Below are 17,279 nucleotides of genomic sequence, written 5' to 3'. Positions count from 1 at the left end.
GAAATAAAAATAAAGCCTGAAGAAGAGAAAGGAAGGCAGCTGGAATGGGACTGGAGACAAAAAAAGGAAATAGGAAGTGGGTTGTTAAACCTTTCAGACTTATACTTTAAAGAAAAAAAATCTAATCAATTAAAAACAGCAGATATTTTTGATGATGTTCCCAGTTCACAAGTGGGAGTAGCTACACAGTTGTGACTTCACCAACACAGTCCAATCAGTGAGAAATCAGTTCAAAGCAGTACTCGAATACAAAATACAACACACAGAAGAATGACTTACAAAGGGAAAATAATCTAATTTCCTGATCTGTGAACTGAAATTCTAGACTAAAACACTGCATTTTAAAAAAACACACAAAATAATTGGACTGCATTATAAGAAACACTTACTGTTCTATTGTCAGTTTTTTTATTTTTGTTTTTTAAAGAACTGTCACACCAAGATTATAGTACATTAGACTTTTAATTAAGATGATATAAATTAACACAGTGCTAGAGAAGTGAATGAAATCCTTTTACTTTGTTTCTTCTGAAATTAGTTTCAAGCATTTCTCATACTTCATGTCTCAGTGTTTTAATTGCCTTGTTTTGAAAAGAGTAAATACTTCTTAGATTAATATGTGAAAAGAAAAATTGGTCTGCAACAACTTGCATGGAATTTATTTAATCTCTGAATTATTTCCTTTATTACTACTATAAAGATCCATTATTCTCTAGGAAACCCAGATGTTCCCACTGGTTAATTTCTTGGTTAATTTTCTGCTATAAAAACAAACAAAACAGTGAACATTCATACAAAGCCTGCTTTACATGTTACGTAAAGTGTAAGTGGTCCTTAAAGACGGAATAAATTATATATAGACTCACTTTCAGATCCTGTACACTAAGAGAATGGTGTGAATTAGTCTTAATGTAAATGAAAATCAATCCCATTATTCCATGGTGTGACAGGGTCAGGCCAGATGGCTATAGGAGAGTAATAGAAGGCAGATATATTAGCCCCAGGCTAAGTAGATCCCTTTTCCCTGGGTAAGGTAACAGGCAAGGTTTTTTTGTTTTTGTTTTTTTTTTTGAAACAGAAAGAAAGTTTATTGGTAACGCTTACAGAATTACCAAAGAAAACAAAACAACTATGCAACAAAACAACGCAATCAGAAGGTATAACACAGCAGCTTTCAGGAGGGAGAAGTATTCAGGCTAGCCTGGGCCCAGAGCGGGGGGGCTTCCTCGACACTCGTGGTCTTCCACCCTCCTGAGTTACCTGGTGGCCTAGAGCGGGGGGGCTTCCTCGACACTCGTGGTCTTCCACCCCCTCGAGTTACCCAGTGCCGCGCCCAGTGTCACCGATCCTCCCTCTCCTGAGAGTGCCCGGTAAGATGGGCACGGCTGCGGGGTGGGCGGTTTAGGGGTGGGGGGGGTAGACACCCACGTATTATAGGACCCCTCCTAGATGACAGAAAGGATGGTATCCACAGCAGCAATGGCTGGGGCTGGCGTCTCTCGCTCTTCCCCTCAATCAAAGGGTCAGACGGAGGGAACCGGACGGGGTCACCGAGCAGAGAACCCCAGACAGCGCCCACCGCTCCTCGAAGGCGTCAAGGGAGTCGGTGGACGCTGCCCAGAGGAACTCCGCCCGGATACGTGAATGTACTGAGGATCGGAAAACGGCCCCACAATCGCAGGACGTTTCATGGGCCAACCTCCTCTCTCTGGTTTTATAAATGGCTGTTTTAGCCAAAGCTAGGAGGAGGTTGACCAGAAGATCCCGCGACTTTGTGGGGCCACGGATGGGAAGTGTATAGATAAAAAGGTGAGGGGAGAAATGAAGCCAAAAGCGTAACAGAAGATTTGTGAGGAGCCGGAAAAGGGGCTGCAATCTGGCACACTCTAAATACACGTGCGCCAGGGTTTCCCTCACATTACAAAAAGGACAAGTATCCGGAATTGGGGTAAACCGTGTCAGAAACACGCCCGTGCTCACAGCTCCGTGAAGGAGCCGCCAACTGATGTCCCCGACGGGCCTTGGGATCAAGGTGGAATACAGGCTGGCCCACCGAGGTTGCTCACCCTCCAAAGGTGGCAGGAGATCCCGCCACTTTGTATCGGGGCGGGACACCAGGGTGTGGGCGTGAAGGGTGTGAAGTGTAAGTGTATATAAGTATTTCCGTGGTGCAATGTGAAAGCTAACCGGCTGCAGTTCGTGCAGCCGGCTTGCAGTGAAAGGGTGAGGGGTTTGCTGGGATCTACGGGGTAGGGGCCCGATGGAAAGGTCCGGCGGGCCTGGGGTAAGGGATGGGCGGGGTGCGCCCTCGCACAAGGCTCGGCTAACGTAAGCCCGAGCAGCGGGGGTCAAGGCGGCCTTCACCTCCTGAAGTACGCGCCGGGGGGTACGGAGGCTGGAGAGCCCCATGCGCCGAGCGAGCGTCAGGGGATCCAACCAGTCTCTCCGGTCATAGTCCAGGAGGTCTCCGACCCTCGTGACTTCCGCCAGGACCAAACTCTGGCGCACCGAGCGGGACTCCGCCACCTGCACACAGAGCTGGGGGTTGTGTAGCAGGGGCTCCGTGAGGAGATCTGCTCCCACGGTGGCCGCCATGGACCTGGTCGTTAGAAACAGTTTCCAGGTCCGGAGGAGGTCCTGGTAGAAGACCGGCAGCCCGGAGAGGTCTCGCGGAAAACCCCTCGGAGAAAGGTAAAAGAGCTGCCGGTCGTAGCGAAGCCCTTGAAAACGGCGCAGGAAGGCATGCGCCAGTATGCTCCACGCCGAACTACTTGCACTATAAAAGAGCCTCTGCAGGGCCTGGAGGCGGAAAACGCGGACCTGAGTGTACAGACACTTCAGGCCCTGCCCTCCTTCCTTCAGGGGTAGATGAAGAACTTCAACAGGGGCCCAGTGCATTCCTGACCAGAAGAACTCTAGAATTAATCTCCGGAGGTGGGTCAGGAAACCCGGGGCCGGGGCCAGGGTGTTGAGCCGGTACCAGAGCGTGGACAGGACTAGTTGGTTAAGCACCAGTGCTCTCCCTCGGAGGGAGAGACATCGGAGGAGCCTCGTCCATCTCCGGATCCGCTCTATCACCCCGCCCTCTAAATTTTGCCAGTTCTCCGGCGGGGAAGGATGCGTGGCGGAAAGGTAAACGCCGAGATAGAGCAGTGGACCCGCACTCCACCGGATGGTCTGAAGTGCGGATGGGAGGGAGCTTACCTGCCGCCAGTTCCCCACCGCCAAGCCAGAGCTCTTGACCCAGTTGACTCGGGCGGAGGAGGCTGCCGAATAGATGGCTTGGCATGCCTCCACTCGCGCCAAGTCGCCCGGGTCCTGGACCACGAGGAGTACGTCATCGGCGTACGCCGACAGGACCAGCCGCAGCTCCGGCTCCCGCAGCACCAACCCTGTCATCCTCCTGCGGAGGAGACAGAGGAAAGGCTCGATCGCCAGAGCGTACAACTGGCCCGAGAGGGGGCACCCCTGCCGCACTCCTCGCCCGAAGCTGACCGGTTCAGTCAGGGTCCAGTTGAGCCTAACCAAACACTCCGCGGAGGCATACAGCACCTGGAGAAAACTCACAAACTGAGGTCCAAATCCAAACGCCTGCAGAGTGCCCAGGAGGTACCCATGGTCTACTCTATCGAACGCCTTCTCCTGATCAAGAGACAGGAGGGCGAACGATAGACCATCTCTCCGCATGAGTTCCAAAAGGTCTCGGACTAGAAAGAGGTTGTCGAAAATGCTGCGACCCGGGACAGTATAGGTCTGGTCTGGGTGGACCACGTCCGCCATCACGGACCCTAGCCGCAGCGAGATTGCTTTCGCTACGATTTTGTAATCCGTGCTAAGGAGTGAGACGGGACGCCAGTTTCGTAGATCGCGGAGGTCCCCCTTCTTCGGCAGCAAAGCGAGCACCGCTCGCCTGCATGACAGAGGGAGGACCCCGCTCTGCAAGGACTCAGCCCAGACGGTGACTAGGTCTGGGCCGAGAATGTCCCAGAACGCGCGGTAAAACTCCACGGTCAGCCCGTCCATGCCCGGAGATTTATTGGTGGGCATGCGGCGGAGGGCTTCCGAGAACTCGGCCAGGGTGAGAGGCAACTCTAGTCGGTCTCGGTCGCCCATGCTGACCGTGGGGAGTTCCTCCCAGAGCACCTCGCAAGCGTCAGGATCGGTCGGGTCCGGGGAGAAAAGGCTTGTGTAGAAGTCACGGGCCCTCCCACACATCTCCTCCGGATCCGTGAGGGGGGTGCCGTCTTCCGCAAGAAGGCAGGTGACGTGTTTCTTGGCCCCCCTCGTTTTCTCCAGGGCATAGAAGAAGCGGGAGCCACGGTCCATCTCCCGAAGGAGGCGGATGCGGGACCGAACGAAGGCACCTCGGGCCCGGTGGTCCTCAAGGGCCCGGAGCTCCTCCCGCTTCTCCCGGCACGCTCCGCAGAGGGACGGGTCCTCGGGATCGGCGGCCAGGCGCCTCTCCATCTCTAAGACCTCCCGTTCCAACTGCTCGATCGCCGCATTTCGCCGTCGGCTGGTGCCCCGAGTGTAGTCACGGCAGAAGAGCTTGGCGCGCACCTTCCCGAGATCCCACCATCGCCGCACCGAGGGAAAGGCACGCCACTGCTCTCGCCAGGCCAGCCAAAACTCCCGGAAGGACATCACAAAGCTCTCGTCCTCCAACAGGCTGTTATTAAAGTGCCAATAGGCCGGCCCCGGTCTCTCTGCGCGAAGGGAGACCGTTACGGTGACTAAATGATGATCGGAGAATGGGGCCAGCCGAATGGTGGAGGAGTGGGCCTGTGAAAGATGGAAACGGGATAAATAAATACGGTCCAAACGAGAGTGGTGTGACCGATGGGCCTCCACCCGGACAAAGGTGAACGTGGAGGTGTCATCTGGGTGATGGTCACGCCAGACGTCCACTAGGGAGTGATGGTCAACTATCCCTTGGAGAATATTCGCAGCGGCCGGACTCGGTTCGGCCCCTGAGCGGTCCCGTTCCTCGAGGGTGGTGTTAAAGTCCCCTCCCAGGACCAGGCACTCGTGCGAATCCAGGGTGCCGAGAAAGTCGGACACCTGCTGATAAAATTGTGGCCTCCTGGAGCTCATTTGCGGGGCATAAATATTAACAAAATTAACAACAAGCCCTTCCATACGGACTCGAAGGTGCAACAGGTGGCCCGGCACGGCCTCGTTGACCCCTAGCACCTCAGGCCGTAGGTCGAGGGAGAAAAGGGTCGCCACTCCAGCTTGCCAGGTCGCGAAGTGGCTAAAGTATACCCCGTCCCCCCACTCCAGCCGCCACCTGTCCTCGGCGGCCGGGTCCGTATGGGTCTCCTGCAGGAAAACTACAGAGTACCTCCCCTCCCGAAGGTAAGAGAGCACCTGGGACCTGCGGAGAGCCATCCTACAGCCCCTGGTATTCAGGGTCGCAATAATAAGAGGCGTCATGCGGAGGGCTGGGGGGGTGGGGGCCTCGTATCGGCGGGGGTGTTCAGGGCCCCCGGCGGGTTGCCCAGCAACCCGTGACCCATCCCGTGGGTGAGTAGATCGCGTCGGAAGCTGCGGGCTCGCTCGTAGGCCGCAGCACCGTGCCTTCCTTGCCCCCTACCCTCCTTTATAAGGGCCCTTGTGGCCTGGAGGAGTTGATCAAAGTCCCCCCACAGCTGAAGAGCCAGCTGTGCCCTATCGCGGGCGCCACGGGTGTGCTCTAGGAACTTCCGTAGCGCATGCCGCAGCTCATGGGGGGGTGGGGTTACAATTCCCGAGGTGTTCCCTGATGGGCTTCTTAATACAGCCTCGTGGTCCGCTAAGGCGGGTAGACAGGGTGCGGACCACCGACGGGGCGTCTGACAGGCTGGAGTTATTAAATTCATTTCACGCCTTGGGGTGGAGGGGGATGGCAGGGGAAAAATTGCCACTCCTAATGGGTCGCGGCTAGAAAGTGCAAAGACTGCTCCCTGGGGGGAATCTGCAAAAGGCGGAAAAGAAATAACCCCAGGGGCGGCATTAACATTGCAGGAGGAGGGAACTTGGGCAGGGGTGGGGGCAGGGGCAGGGGTAAGGCTCTGGGGTGCAGGAGGCAGGCAGCTAAAGGAAAGTGCTTCCTGAGCAGAGTCAAGGGTTAAGGGGTAAGGGAGGGGGCTCCCAATAATGCTAGGCGCTGGCTCCATGGTGGTCTTAGCGGCCATGGCATCAGGTGGTGGACCGCCCTCTGCAGGGTGCTCACCCGGGAAGGCAATTAGGGGGAGGGAGCATGGGGAAAGGGAGGCTGGGGTAAGGCTGCCCAGCTCAAGGCCAGCCGGCAGCAGATCATCCCCTCCCTGGGTGACCAGGGTCAAATCTAGGTCCTCAATCTCCGCGTACACGGGGGAGAGGCCAACTCCTGCCACCCCGGGGGCCTCTCCTCTAGGGCCCGCCTCGACGGTCGCCCCGGGGTCCGCGAGGGGTTCGGGTAATGTCCAGGCAGCAGGGGGGTCCTCAGAAGTCTCGGAGGGGAGGGTCTCCCGTAGAGGGGGGATTCCACCCTCTGATGCCAGTCCGTCTTCCTCTCCCGACACCAGCGGATGGATCTCGCTCGTGGCCGTGGCGGGAGGCTCGATAGCAGTGCCTCCTTTCCTGGTCTTCCGGGGGGCTTCCGCGTCGGGTGGATGCAGCGGAGCTCGAGCCTTCCGCTTGCCTCGCTTCCCCTGGACTAAGGTCCAGCCCTCCATAGCGTCATCTGGGGGCTGGTTAGCAGGGGTCGTGTCGGGGGGCGGAGGCGATGGTTTAGGGGTTCGGGGAGGCAGCGGTGAGGCAACATGAGGGGCGGGGGTTTCTCCTTGGGGAGGGCCCTCTCCTATACCCGATGATATCCTTGCTACACCCTCCTCCATGGGCTCTGTTGGAGTGGTACTAGCAAGGGTGGAACTCCCTTGCTCGCCCGGGCGTTGTAGGGAAGGTATCTCTTGGGCCCGGACGGGAGCAGCGATGGGTCGAGTAGGAGGAGGGTTGGTTTCAGGTGCTGGGCAGCCAGGGGCGTCGGCAGCGACGGGGCCGATGTCCTGCCGGGTCCCGGGGGTTTCGGGTGCCCTTCCCCCCCGGGCCAAAGGGCAGTCTCTGCGGACATGCCCCGCTGAACGGCAGAGGTAACACCGGGCCTCTCCGGTAGAATAAAAGACCCGATAGCGGGCTCCCTGGTAGGGGACTAGAAAGGACCCCTCAAGCGCCTCTTCGTCACGCGCCCCTGCCGGTGGTAGAAGCTGCACTTGCCGGCGGAACGAAAAAATGTGACGGAGGGTGGGGTCCTTGCAGCCCAACGGGAGAGGGCTGATGACAGAAACAAGTTTCCCCAGGGTGGAAAGAGCAGGTAACAGGGCAGCATTGGGTAGGAAGGGAGGAACGGAGGTAAGGACGAGGCGAACGCCCAAATCTTCTAACGGTTCTAGGGGGACAAACACCCCTCCCACCGTCAGGCCCCTCTCTACCGCCTCCTGGGCGGCATCCTCCGAGGCTAAGAAGAAGACGACCTTCCCATACATCTTGGAGGCCGCCACAATAGCCGTGGGTCCTACCACCTTCGCCAACGCCTGCACGTAGGTCTCCACGTGGGGCGAGGCGGGCACCAGGAGGCAACGGACGCCGTGCCTCCTGGTCAAGGCGGGGAAAGGGCCTCGGCCGCTGGTGATGGTGGCGGAGGCGGGGGGGGGGCGAGATGACGAGGCGGCAGGCAGGGGGGAGTCCGCTGCCGCCCGGGCATACGTCCTGGGGGCCGGGGAAGGGACAATCGCAGAGCTGGTGGAGGGAAATGCAGGGAGGGGCGCCACGGTTGATGACGAGGCCACAGCGTTGGGGGCAGCCCCTGCCATGGAGGGCTCAGTGGTTTTAGCGGGGCCCTTTCCTTTCCACCCGCCCTGGCCCTTCCGGCGAACCGGGGGGAGTTTCCTAGAATCTGGGGGGGCAGTGGGTGCAGCAGCAGCAGCGATCACCCTGGTGCTTCCTGCTACCGGTGCCCCAGCAGGGGGGGTGGCAAATACCTTAACAATAGTGGTAGGGGGGGGACCTTGGGGATCGGGCAGGGGTGGTGGTGGGGGAGGGGCAACTAGGTTTGTTGAAGCAGTCTCGCCCCTCTCGTTCCCCGCCATTGTAAGCAGGGAGAGACAGGAAGACACCGGAAGGAGGAGGGGGGAGGGGAGAAGACGAGGTAGCCCCTCCTTCCGCTAGGCTGCGGGCAGGGAGGGGAGAAATACTGAGGGGGTTAAACTGGGGGAGGGGAGGGAAACAAAATCGGGGTCCAGTAATAGGGGCAAGCTGTGGGATAAGCAATCCGGGGGGGGCGGGTGCAGACCCACACACGTTTGTCCAAAGAGTCTCGGTTGGTCGGCTGTTCTGTCCGGTCCGGAAGGCAAAGTCCAAAGCGAACAGCTGGATCCGAAGGGAGATGGCAGGTTGCCAGCAGGGACAGACGGCGGGGGGCCGTGACAGTTGTAATAACGATGGGGGGGGTGGGGGCACCGATGGATCGGGGGTGGGGGTCTCCACGCCACACCCCCTGTGCCGCCACAAACGCGAGTAATCACAGTCAAACTCCCCCCCACGAGAGTGTAATTCAGAAAATTACTCAGTCTTACGGCCCTCTCACGATGATTTATATTATTTCGTCTGTCTGCTGAATCTTCTTCTCCGGCTGTGTTGGCTGTGTTCCAAGGCTTCCGGCATGTTAAGAATGTTGTAAGGTCCGAGCTGCTGGCAAAACGGCTGGGTCTGGGGGTTTTCACTCCCCCCTCCGGACAGCAAAATCAGCAATCTTCCCCCCCCTCCTCCGGGGGCTCAGCTGAGGCAAGTAGCTGCGCCCGAAAGCAGGCGTGGGGGGCGGCGGGTGCTGGCGAAGGACGTAGACGGGGAAAAAAAAACAAAGAATCAAGAAAAAACAAAAAAAGCGTCTGGCCCGGTCGGGGGGGGACTAAGGCAGGTGCAAAAAGTAAGAAAAATCCGGGCCAGGGGGCTTTAGAAAAGAACAGAAAGCAGATAGCTGAGGAGCAAGCAAAAGACGTTCCGTTTCCCAACAGGGAAGGTTCCAGAACAATCAGGAACCTTCTGGAGACAATTAAGACAGATAGGCTGATTGGCTGCAGGTGTTCTAATCAAGAAGCTCTTAGAATCAATTAAGGCAGGCTAATCAGGGCACCTGGGTTTAAAAAGGAGCTCACTTCAGTTTGTGGTGCGTGTGAGGAGCTGGGAGCAAGAGGCACTAGGAGCTGAGAGTGAGAACGCGGACTGTTGGAGGACTGAGGTGTACAAGCATTATCAGACACCAGGAGGAAGGTCCTGTGATGAGGATAAAGAAGGTGTTGGGAGCAGGCCATGGAGAAGTAGCCCAAGGAGTTGTAGTTGTCGCACAGCTGTTCCAGGAGGCACTCTAGACAGCTACATTCCACAGGGCCTTGGGCTGGAACCCGGAGTAGAGGGTGGGCCTGGGTTCCCCCCAAATCCTCCCAACTCCTGGTTAGACACAGGAGGAGTCGACCTGGACTGTGGATTCAGAAAAACGGCCAAGCTGAGGGCTGCCGTGAAGCTCCAAGGTGAGCAAATTCGCCAATAAGTGCAAGACCCACCAAGGTAGAGCAGGAACTTTGTCACAATGGATAAAGCACTTTCCTTTGCAAATACTCATGTGCACCGGAATTTAATAATCATTTACTCCATCATAACTTTACACATGTACTAGTCAGCTTCAAAGCACTTTACACACCATTAAGTTGCTGAATGAATATAATAGAAGAGAATCTACTCACTCTTTCTAACAACATTATCCTCTGTTTTTCTTCAGACAACATATGGATGTTTTCACTAAGGACAAAAGAAAAACATTTGAGAGGTTAAGAAAATATGAAATAATGCAGTTTTCTCTTTTCCAAAATGTTTATCTACTGAAAGTTACTGTTTTACGGCTGTATCTCCTGTTTTATTTGTGCTATTTAAAGGAAATATATAACAAAAATCATATAAAATTTGAGGTTATTGTTTGAAATACTCAAATATACTTGAATGCAAAATTGTCCATTTTAATGGCGAATACCACATGCTGCTGTCCTTCTCATGATGCAAGAATCAATATAGCTACCTTGCTGTTTTTTCCTGGTATATGCACCAGCATTACCATTTCTCAGTTTTCCATTACCATTTCTTAGTTATTATGGTGTGTTCAAGTTAAATGGAAAATTTAGTACCCAGGAATTTCCTTTCTGGGTTTAACTTCTGTCAGTCACTAATGGGTAGTGTTGTGTCTTGGTCTATGTGGATCTCAAAGGCTTCTAAGAGATTCTAGAGAAGTCCAGCCCAAAGCAATGCCCCTCATTTCTACATGCTAGAACTCATTTCTATATGCTATAACTCTTCCAGAGCTGTAGAAAGACAAATTAGTAAGAAATAAAACCAATTATAATTAAAACTAACATTTTCACCCATAAGGAGAGAGGATTGCTAAATAAAATCACTTCCTGGCTCCCAATATGAAGACAATATGGGCAGGTCAGATTGCGTGAGATGTTAACTTTCTTTCTGGAATTATCAGACACTAAATTTTAAGATTCTGAATCCTAACATAACCCAAGGTATGGAGAGTAATGAGCAATACAACATAGTAGCAAGAAGAGGGGGGGAAAAAAGTTAATACAGATTAGAAGTACCTTGATCTATACATTCATTGGGAACTGGTTCTGGCAGCATCTTCCTACCAAAAGGTACCAAATAGTCCATTTTTCAGTCTTTGAAAAAGATCTTAATAAACACCTGCAAAGACATTTTTTCCCCCAAGATGGTATAATAGAAGATGTGGAATGAGCTCTATATCCCTCAATAACTAGCATGTCAGATTGTTTACATGATTCGACGATATAATTTTTTTTTCTCCACCTGTCCAGAGTAGCTTTAGATGCTCAGAGGCCTGGGCGCATCTGGCAAAAAGAGAGGACTATAGATGTTGACTTCAAGATTGATTGCATATTCTTGGAATATACTTCGGAATGCTGCAAGCACATCTAAATTTATGTTAAAGCCTGTATGTACTCTGTGGAATGTTGAGTGTTTGAGTAGGTGGAAGAAAAGGATTTCCTGAGAAATACAGAAAGTAAATCCAACTGTGTTAGGAATTATTCCGGCATCCTGATAATCATGTTTTCATCGAACGAACACAACAGCATCCCAGAATTTAGAGAATCACCAGTTTGAGACTAAGACTATAAAAGAGATGATAGAGTCTAATTAACAGATCTTTATAGACAGAGATTATGCTTCAAAAGGTGCTGTTGTGACAGCATGTAAAACAAGAGCTAATCCTATTTTTGAAAAAACAATCTTGCTGTTTTGAAAAGTCTTATTACTCTGGGCTATAAGATGATGTGGGTGTGCTTTCCATTCAGAGAGGCTTGTACCAGCACAGCACTCGAGGATTCAGTAGCTGAACTGGGGAGCCTGTCAATACATTCTACATCACTGTCCATCATTCTAATGGAGGATTACTTGAGGGATGAAACTTGACATCATGCCATACCTGGTGAGTGGTTCTGGATGCTCAATAAAAATATCTGTAGCTCTTTTATATAGAGCTTCACCCAGGATGGGATGTCTTATGAACACCCACTAATTTTGTGTTGATGGAAGCAAGCCCCACTTGATTGGGATCACCATTTCTCTTGCAAAGGCAGCTACCATCACTCCAACCTTGGGTAAAAGTGTTGGGTTCCCTAACTTTGTAAAATGTTATGGTCCTTTTGCTAAGTGTTTCCCATTGTTAGGAGGGTTATTCCACTCCTCTTGAATAAAATCCTTGAATGAAGGTCCCTGTCTCATTTACATTTTGAAAGGAATTATTTAAGCAGTAGGGTACTTTTTTTGTTTCCTGCTTTTTTAACTCTGTCAGTTGTGACTATCACATTGTAACATACTGTCTCAAACTGTCAAGAAGAACAAAATGTTTCCTAATTTTCTTTGATGACCGTTCATGGCTAGATTGGAATCAGGGAAAGAGGACCAAATGTTGACTTGGATATTCTATTTTCCTTTGCAGCCCATTGGTCTCAGATTCTTGACTGAATTATTTGCACATGAAAAAGAGAATCTCTTGTGTCCTCCGCTGTTCTGAGAAATTTGCTTGGGCCATGTGGATTCTCTCTCTCTCCAACTTAACATTTGGGACACAAAGCCCTACTGGAATATTTTCTACCTACTCCCAAAAAACAAAATAACCCTCCTGAGATTAATTTGAGGGGCTAGAAGCCACTACGGGACCGGTGGAGGTGAGGAGGAAGAAAAAATGAGACCTAGGATACTTTGAGAGATCCTCATTTCTGTGGTGTGTATGTGTTTGAGTGATTTATGCCCTGAATGGGCAGGGGAGAGCTCTGCCTTGTAAATATATGGCTCCTGGTGGTCTATGTTCTTTCTGTTCCTGAAAGGGAGGAAGGGCTGGTCAGAGCCTGGATGCCTGGCGGCTGAAGCTCGGAGTCCTGAGCTTTTAGTTAAATGGGTTTCCAACTATTTAACAGTACCCACTGTGTACTAGTGGGTACTAATTTTTTTTTTTTCCCAAAATATAAGTCACTTAACTGCAGGCTTTACTAAAATACTTCGCTGCACAGTTTTGTTGGAGACTGAGAAAGCCAGTAAGTTTTTTGGGGTAAAATGATAAGTTATGCATATTAGTGAGGTTTTACTGTAGATTCATTTGCAATTGTATGGAAACCATTCATGGAACATATTCTTAGTAACACTACCAACACTAATCATTGGAAAAGGAAATATACTGGTTAATAAAACAATACTTACCTAACCAAAGGAAAGAAATGTCACTTCACAATCCCCCTTTAATGTGTTATTTATAATTAATTTGAATTTGTTTTAAGAGATAAATAAGAGGAAAAAACAGACTACCAAAAGTACCTGAAAGTAAGACTCAAAATTACTACCAAGGTCACCGCAAAATTTCTTGGGAGTTTAGATTCCAATTTCCTGTAAACCTGGTGGTAAAAAGGGTACTTAAAAGGAACAGGAGAGTCTAGTGGCTTTATAGATTAGTTTGAAGAAAACATTCCATCTATGAGAAGACGAAGAATGTACAAAGATGCTTATGGGAAGAGTGAACAAGTAGGTGGACAAGTCTGATATCACTGGTGGAGAGAGGAGGAATAGGCAACTTGATAAAATATAAGCAAAGATAAGCAGGTACAGGTAGAGTTGTGAAGCACCTTAATGGGGGAGAACAAGAATTAGACATTATGGAAAAGGGAGAACCACAGAAAGCATTAAAAAAGTAGGGGGGGACAATCGGAAGAATGGTTAAGAAAGATTATTTTAGCAGGGGTGGGAGAGGGAGAAGAGAAGACATATGGATAGAAACACAATTACTTCCTTTCTTCAACTTCATAGTAGTTTCCCTCCCTGCATGCCCTCCCCCCGAACTTTGCATTAGACTTTAAAGAAAAACAAAACTACTGACTGCTTAAAAGGAGTGCTTTTTCTGAGAAACACTGATACATTTTTCACTAAATTTGGACCCAATTTTTGGACACTATACTCATTTCTTATCTAACATGGGAACATGCTCTCCAATAATAATTTATTATCTGTAGCCTCTGTTAGTGAAAGATAACTAAGGCAACCGTACGTTGACAGTGTCAAAGATCTACATAATAAAAACGTGGTGGTGTTTTGAAGTTTTTTTTAAATTACTACTCTCCCATTTTAATGATAATTGTAATGTAATTTAATTGTAATGTTTAGATAATTCAGAGGAAAACTAGTTGTTAGTGATGAACACTTTTTTTCTACCTGTAAAAACCACTTACTTATTTTAATTACTAACAAACACAAACTAGTCCTTTTTCCAGTGCTGCATATAAAAATAGATTACTTTGATTTTAATGAAGTATAAAGGAAACTGATAAACCATATAGAAAGTGTTCAGGAAAGAATATTAGAAATCATTGTAAAATTCAGAAGAAATAGTAATTGTCAAAGTGAGGAAGATGCAGGAAATCCAGATTCAAGACTGAACCTGTAACCCTAACTCACTCTTTGCTGAAAGAATCGCCCCACTGATGCTAGGGCCTTAGAGGGGACCACTACAACTGCAATTTTTAATAAAGAACATCAAAATTAAAAAAAGAATAATTAGTCATGGAAATGAATGAGAGCTGAGAACTGTTGTCATTTACTGAAATAGACTAACACCTCTATAGTTAGCATTTCTTCAGTTAACTGTGAAATAAGCTGCACTTAAGAGATTTTTCTTTCAAAGCAAATTTTAACCAGAGAGACCATAGAAGCTCATAACAATGTAAAAAAAATACATTTTAGAGATTGCAGAAACTATTTCAGAAAGGTTGTGGTCTCCAGTTTATGTGGCTTCTGCATAACTAACATTTCCTATGAATGGTTAAGAACTATCAAATTCTGAATATCTGACGTTTGTAAGACTACTATAAATAGAAAAATGACAGGACTGAAAGGATTAAAAATTTTTTTCCAATAATGGGGATAAATCTTAAGAAGGAGGGTCTTGAACAGGTGCCTTCATCCATTTGCTATTGCTTGGCTTCATCATCTCTCCTAAACACCCAACATGCATGACCATCTCACCTACCACTGGTGATTCAATAACTTTCCTATGACAACTACAGCAATTGTTTACATGGAAAAATAATGAGAGCAACATATACGTGTTTTACATTCTTTTAATGTTATTTAGCACTTGCAAACAAGGAGCCAGCACCATATACTCAGCCAGTTCTCCACAGATCACCAGAATGCACCCGCTGGGGTTTTTGTCTGGACTGGCAGGAAAAACGGGTAATGGCTCCTTTCATGGTCTTGTCCCTCACTCAGGGCTAAGAGATGGGGGAGAAACACCTAAACTGATGGGGCTCAAGTAAGACAGTGGCCCCTGTGCATCTGGAGAAGAGTATATGAGCCCTGTTCCTTTGGCCAGAGACCCCTCTTGCATCCAGTTTAGTAGTTCCCACTACTGGGATTAAGGTAGGACCATGTTTTTTGGTTTGCTGTGCGCATTGCTTTATTTGGAATCAGGAAGGAATTTTTCCTTCACTGCCAGAGTGACTGGTACAGGGCATGTTTTTTCCCTTCATCAGAGCAGTTCAGGGACCTGACAGGCTAAGTCAGAATGTAAGAATCAAGATATCGCAACTTAACAGGTGGCAGATACTTGCCCCATAAGGGTCCAGTTCCCTGATAAACCAGAATTATAAGTGGATTTAAGACTATGTCTACACTGGACTAGGTCTTACGGGAGCTCGAGGTGTAATTTCTAGCTAGGGGAGACATACCTGCACTACCTTTCATCAAGCATAGCTGCAGTTTGTATGAGCAGGAGATGTACAAGTCTCCCTATATATGTACCTAGGGTTTCAGACTAACTGTACTGGAAATGTCTAGCTGTTTCTGCTGCCCATGCTACACTGCTATTGTAGAGTGCTAGTTCAATCAGACTTAGAGTGGGTATGTCTACCTGAGCTGGAGATTGCAGCTCCAGCATAGATGTACTCTTAGGGAAGGTGCTCCATAAAGAAACTGGAGAATAGATTTTGGGTGCCTCAGATCTGCTACAGCAAGGAGACAACTCTCAGACAACTCCCTTTCCCCAACATCTTAACCTTTGTATGAGGAGAGGGCAGTGGAGTCCCAGGAATGGGCTGGGACAAAGTGTGTAGGGGTGAGGGGATGACAGCAGCCCTCCAACTAGGTGGAAATAATTAAGGAGTGATGACCTGCCCATAAAAGTTACTGCCAAATAGTTCCCAAAAGATAGTAAGAGTTGCGGCCTAATTCAATCGCATCCCTTGCATCTTGTCTGTCTTCTTCGTGAGTGTGAAGGACAAAGTATATATTACTAGTTTTCTACTGCTCAGTTTTAAAACGTTCATTACTCACTGAAGCCTATTTCATCTTCACTTTACCATTTTTTAGCCTCTAACTCAGTGGTTCTCAACCTATTTACCATGGTGGGCTTCATATGCAGCTCTCTATGTGTTGTGTGGGCTGCATTCACACAATATATATACTACCCATACAACTACAAAAAAAAAATTAGTATTTGTTATATGTCAGCAATACAATTCAACGCGATATAGGACCTTTCATTTCAACACTGGCAAATATCTACCAAGAGAATTTTAAACTAGCAAAGTCAGTCAAAAAATTAATCATTTACTGTAAGAGTGGCATGGCATGGTGTATTGCCACTCTGACTTCTGCGCTGCTGCTGGTTGTGTGGAGGGGCCTGATCCTGCCCAGCTATGAGGATTTAGGGACACGGCTGATATCGCTGGGCCTGATCCTACTGGGGAGCTGACGCTAGGTCCGATTTTTACTCCCCCCCACCCTCCGCTCCCAACTGGTTCTGTGCCTGGGGCAAGTGCCCCTCCCATCCTGCCGTAGTTACAGCCCTGAGGATGTCACATGGGCTGCAGCTGTGTGCTGACTGGGCTGTGGGTTGAGAACCACTGCTCTAACTTCTTTCTCTTCTAAGTCACCAGAAACATACATTTCCTATAGCAGGTGACATCTGAACATTTTATACATGCATCTCAAAAAAGGCATTTTGAGCAAGAACATCAGATGAGTTCAGATCAAATAAAAGGAGTTAATTGAACAGCTCATTGGTACACTGAAATATTCAACTATACTCTGGTGTAATGATCTAAATATAGTCTACATATTTTAATATAATGCCTCTTATATACTTACTGCACAGCCATCATGCTAGTTTCCATTGCAGAATCCAGCCTTCCTTCATCTGTAATCTCTGAAGCCACTCTCTCTGTTTCAGCTGGGAGATCAGGTGCACAGGCTCCACAAGATTCTGAAGATGTAGGTAAATGTGCAGATGGAATAAAATTACTGCTTCTCATCTTATTCACGTCTTCTTCAAGTTTTTTCTTCTCTTCCAGTAATCGAGCACGATCTTCAGAAAGTGTTTCAATCAAATCTAGATGATAATAGAAACATGTAAACACTTTTATCTAAAAAAAAAGGCAGCTCAGGATATTATAACAATTATTTGGATTTAAACTGAAAATACTAAACTGAAAATATTACTACTTCAAAATAGATCAGTGTTGACAGAATATTTACTTACCCTTATCCCTTTCTTGCTGTTGGGTTATTGTTTTTAATTTGTCACTAAGATCGTTTATTATGTTTTCTTTCTTCATTTTTTCTCTTGTCAGCACGGTGTTAAAATTGGTCTGAAAAGTCAGAAATAGCATTAGGTAAAAGTAGTATACTGTAAATGAAAGCAA

The 17,279-nt window shown here is 48.9% G+C and overlaps 1 protein-coding gene across 6 annotated transcripts in view; it reads right to left on the bottom strand.

The window, feature by feature from the left end:
- RB1CC1 (RB1 inducible coiled-coil 1) overlaps positions 1 to 17,279 on the bottom strand; it is a 166,212-nt gene that overhangs the window by 33,640 nt on the left and 115,293 nt on the right. For all 6 annotated transcript variants that reach the window (XM_077810279.1, XM_077810280.1, XM_077810281.1 and 3 more), the window contains 3 exons: positions 17,117 to 17,225; positions 16,726 to 16,966; positions 9,759 to 9,813 (listed from right to left, as the gene is read on the bottom strand). In XM_077810279.1, the coding sequence (XP_077666405.1) occupies positions 9,759 to 9,813; positions 16,726 to 16,966; positions 17,117 to 17,225 (405 nt within the window). The remainder of the gene's footprint in view (positions 1 to 9,758; positions 9,814 to 16,725; positions 16,967 to 17,116; positions 17,226 to 17,279) is intronic.

This window comes from Eretmochelys imbricata, chromosome 2 (genome assembly GCF_965152235.1).
Source record: "Eretmochelys imbricata isolate rEreImb1 chromosome 2, rEreImb1.hap1, whole genome shotgun sequence".
NCBI lineage: Eukaryota > Metazoa > Chordata > Testudines > Cheloniidae > Eretmochelys > Eretmochelys imbricata.
The sequence above is the reverse complement of the archived record's forward strand: the minus strand, read 5'-3'. Positions and strand labels throughout refer to the sequence as shown.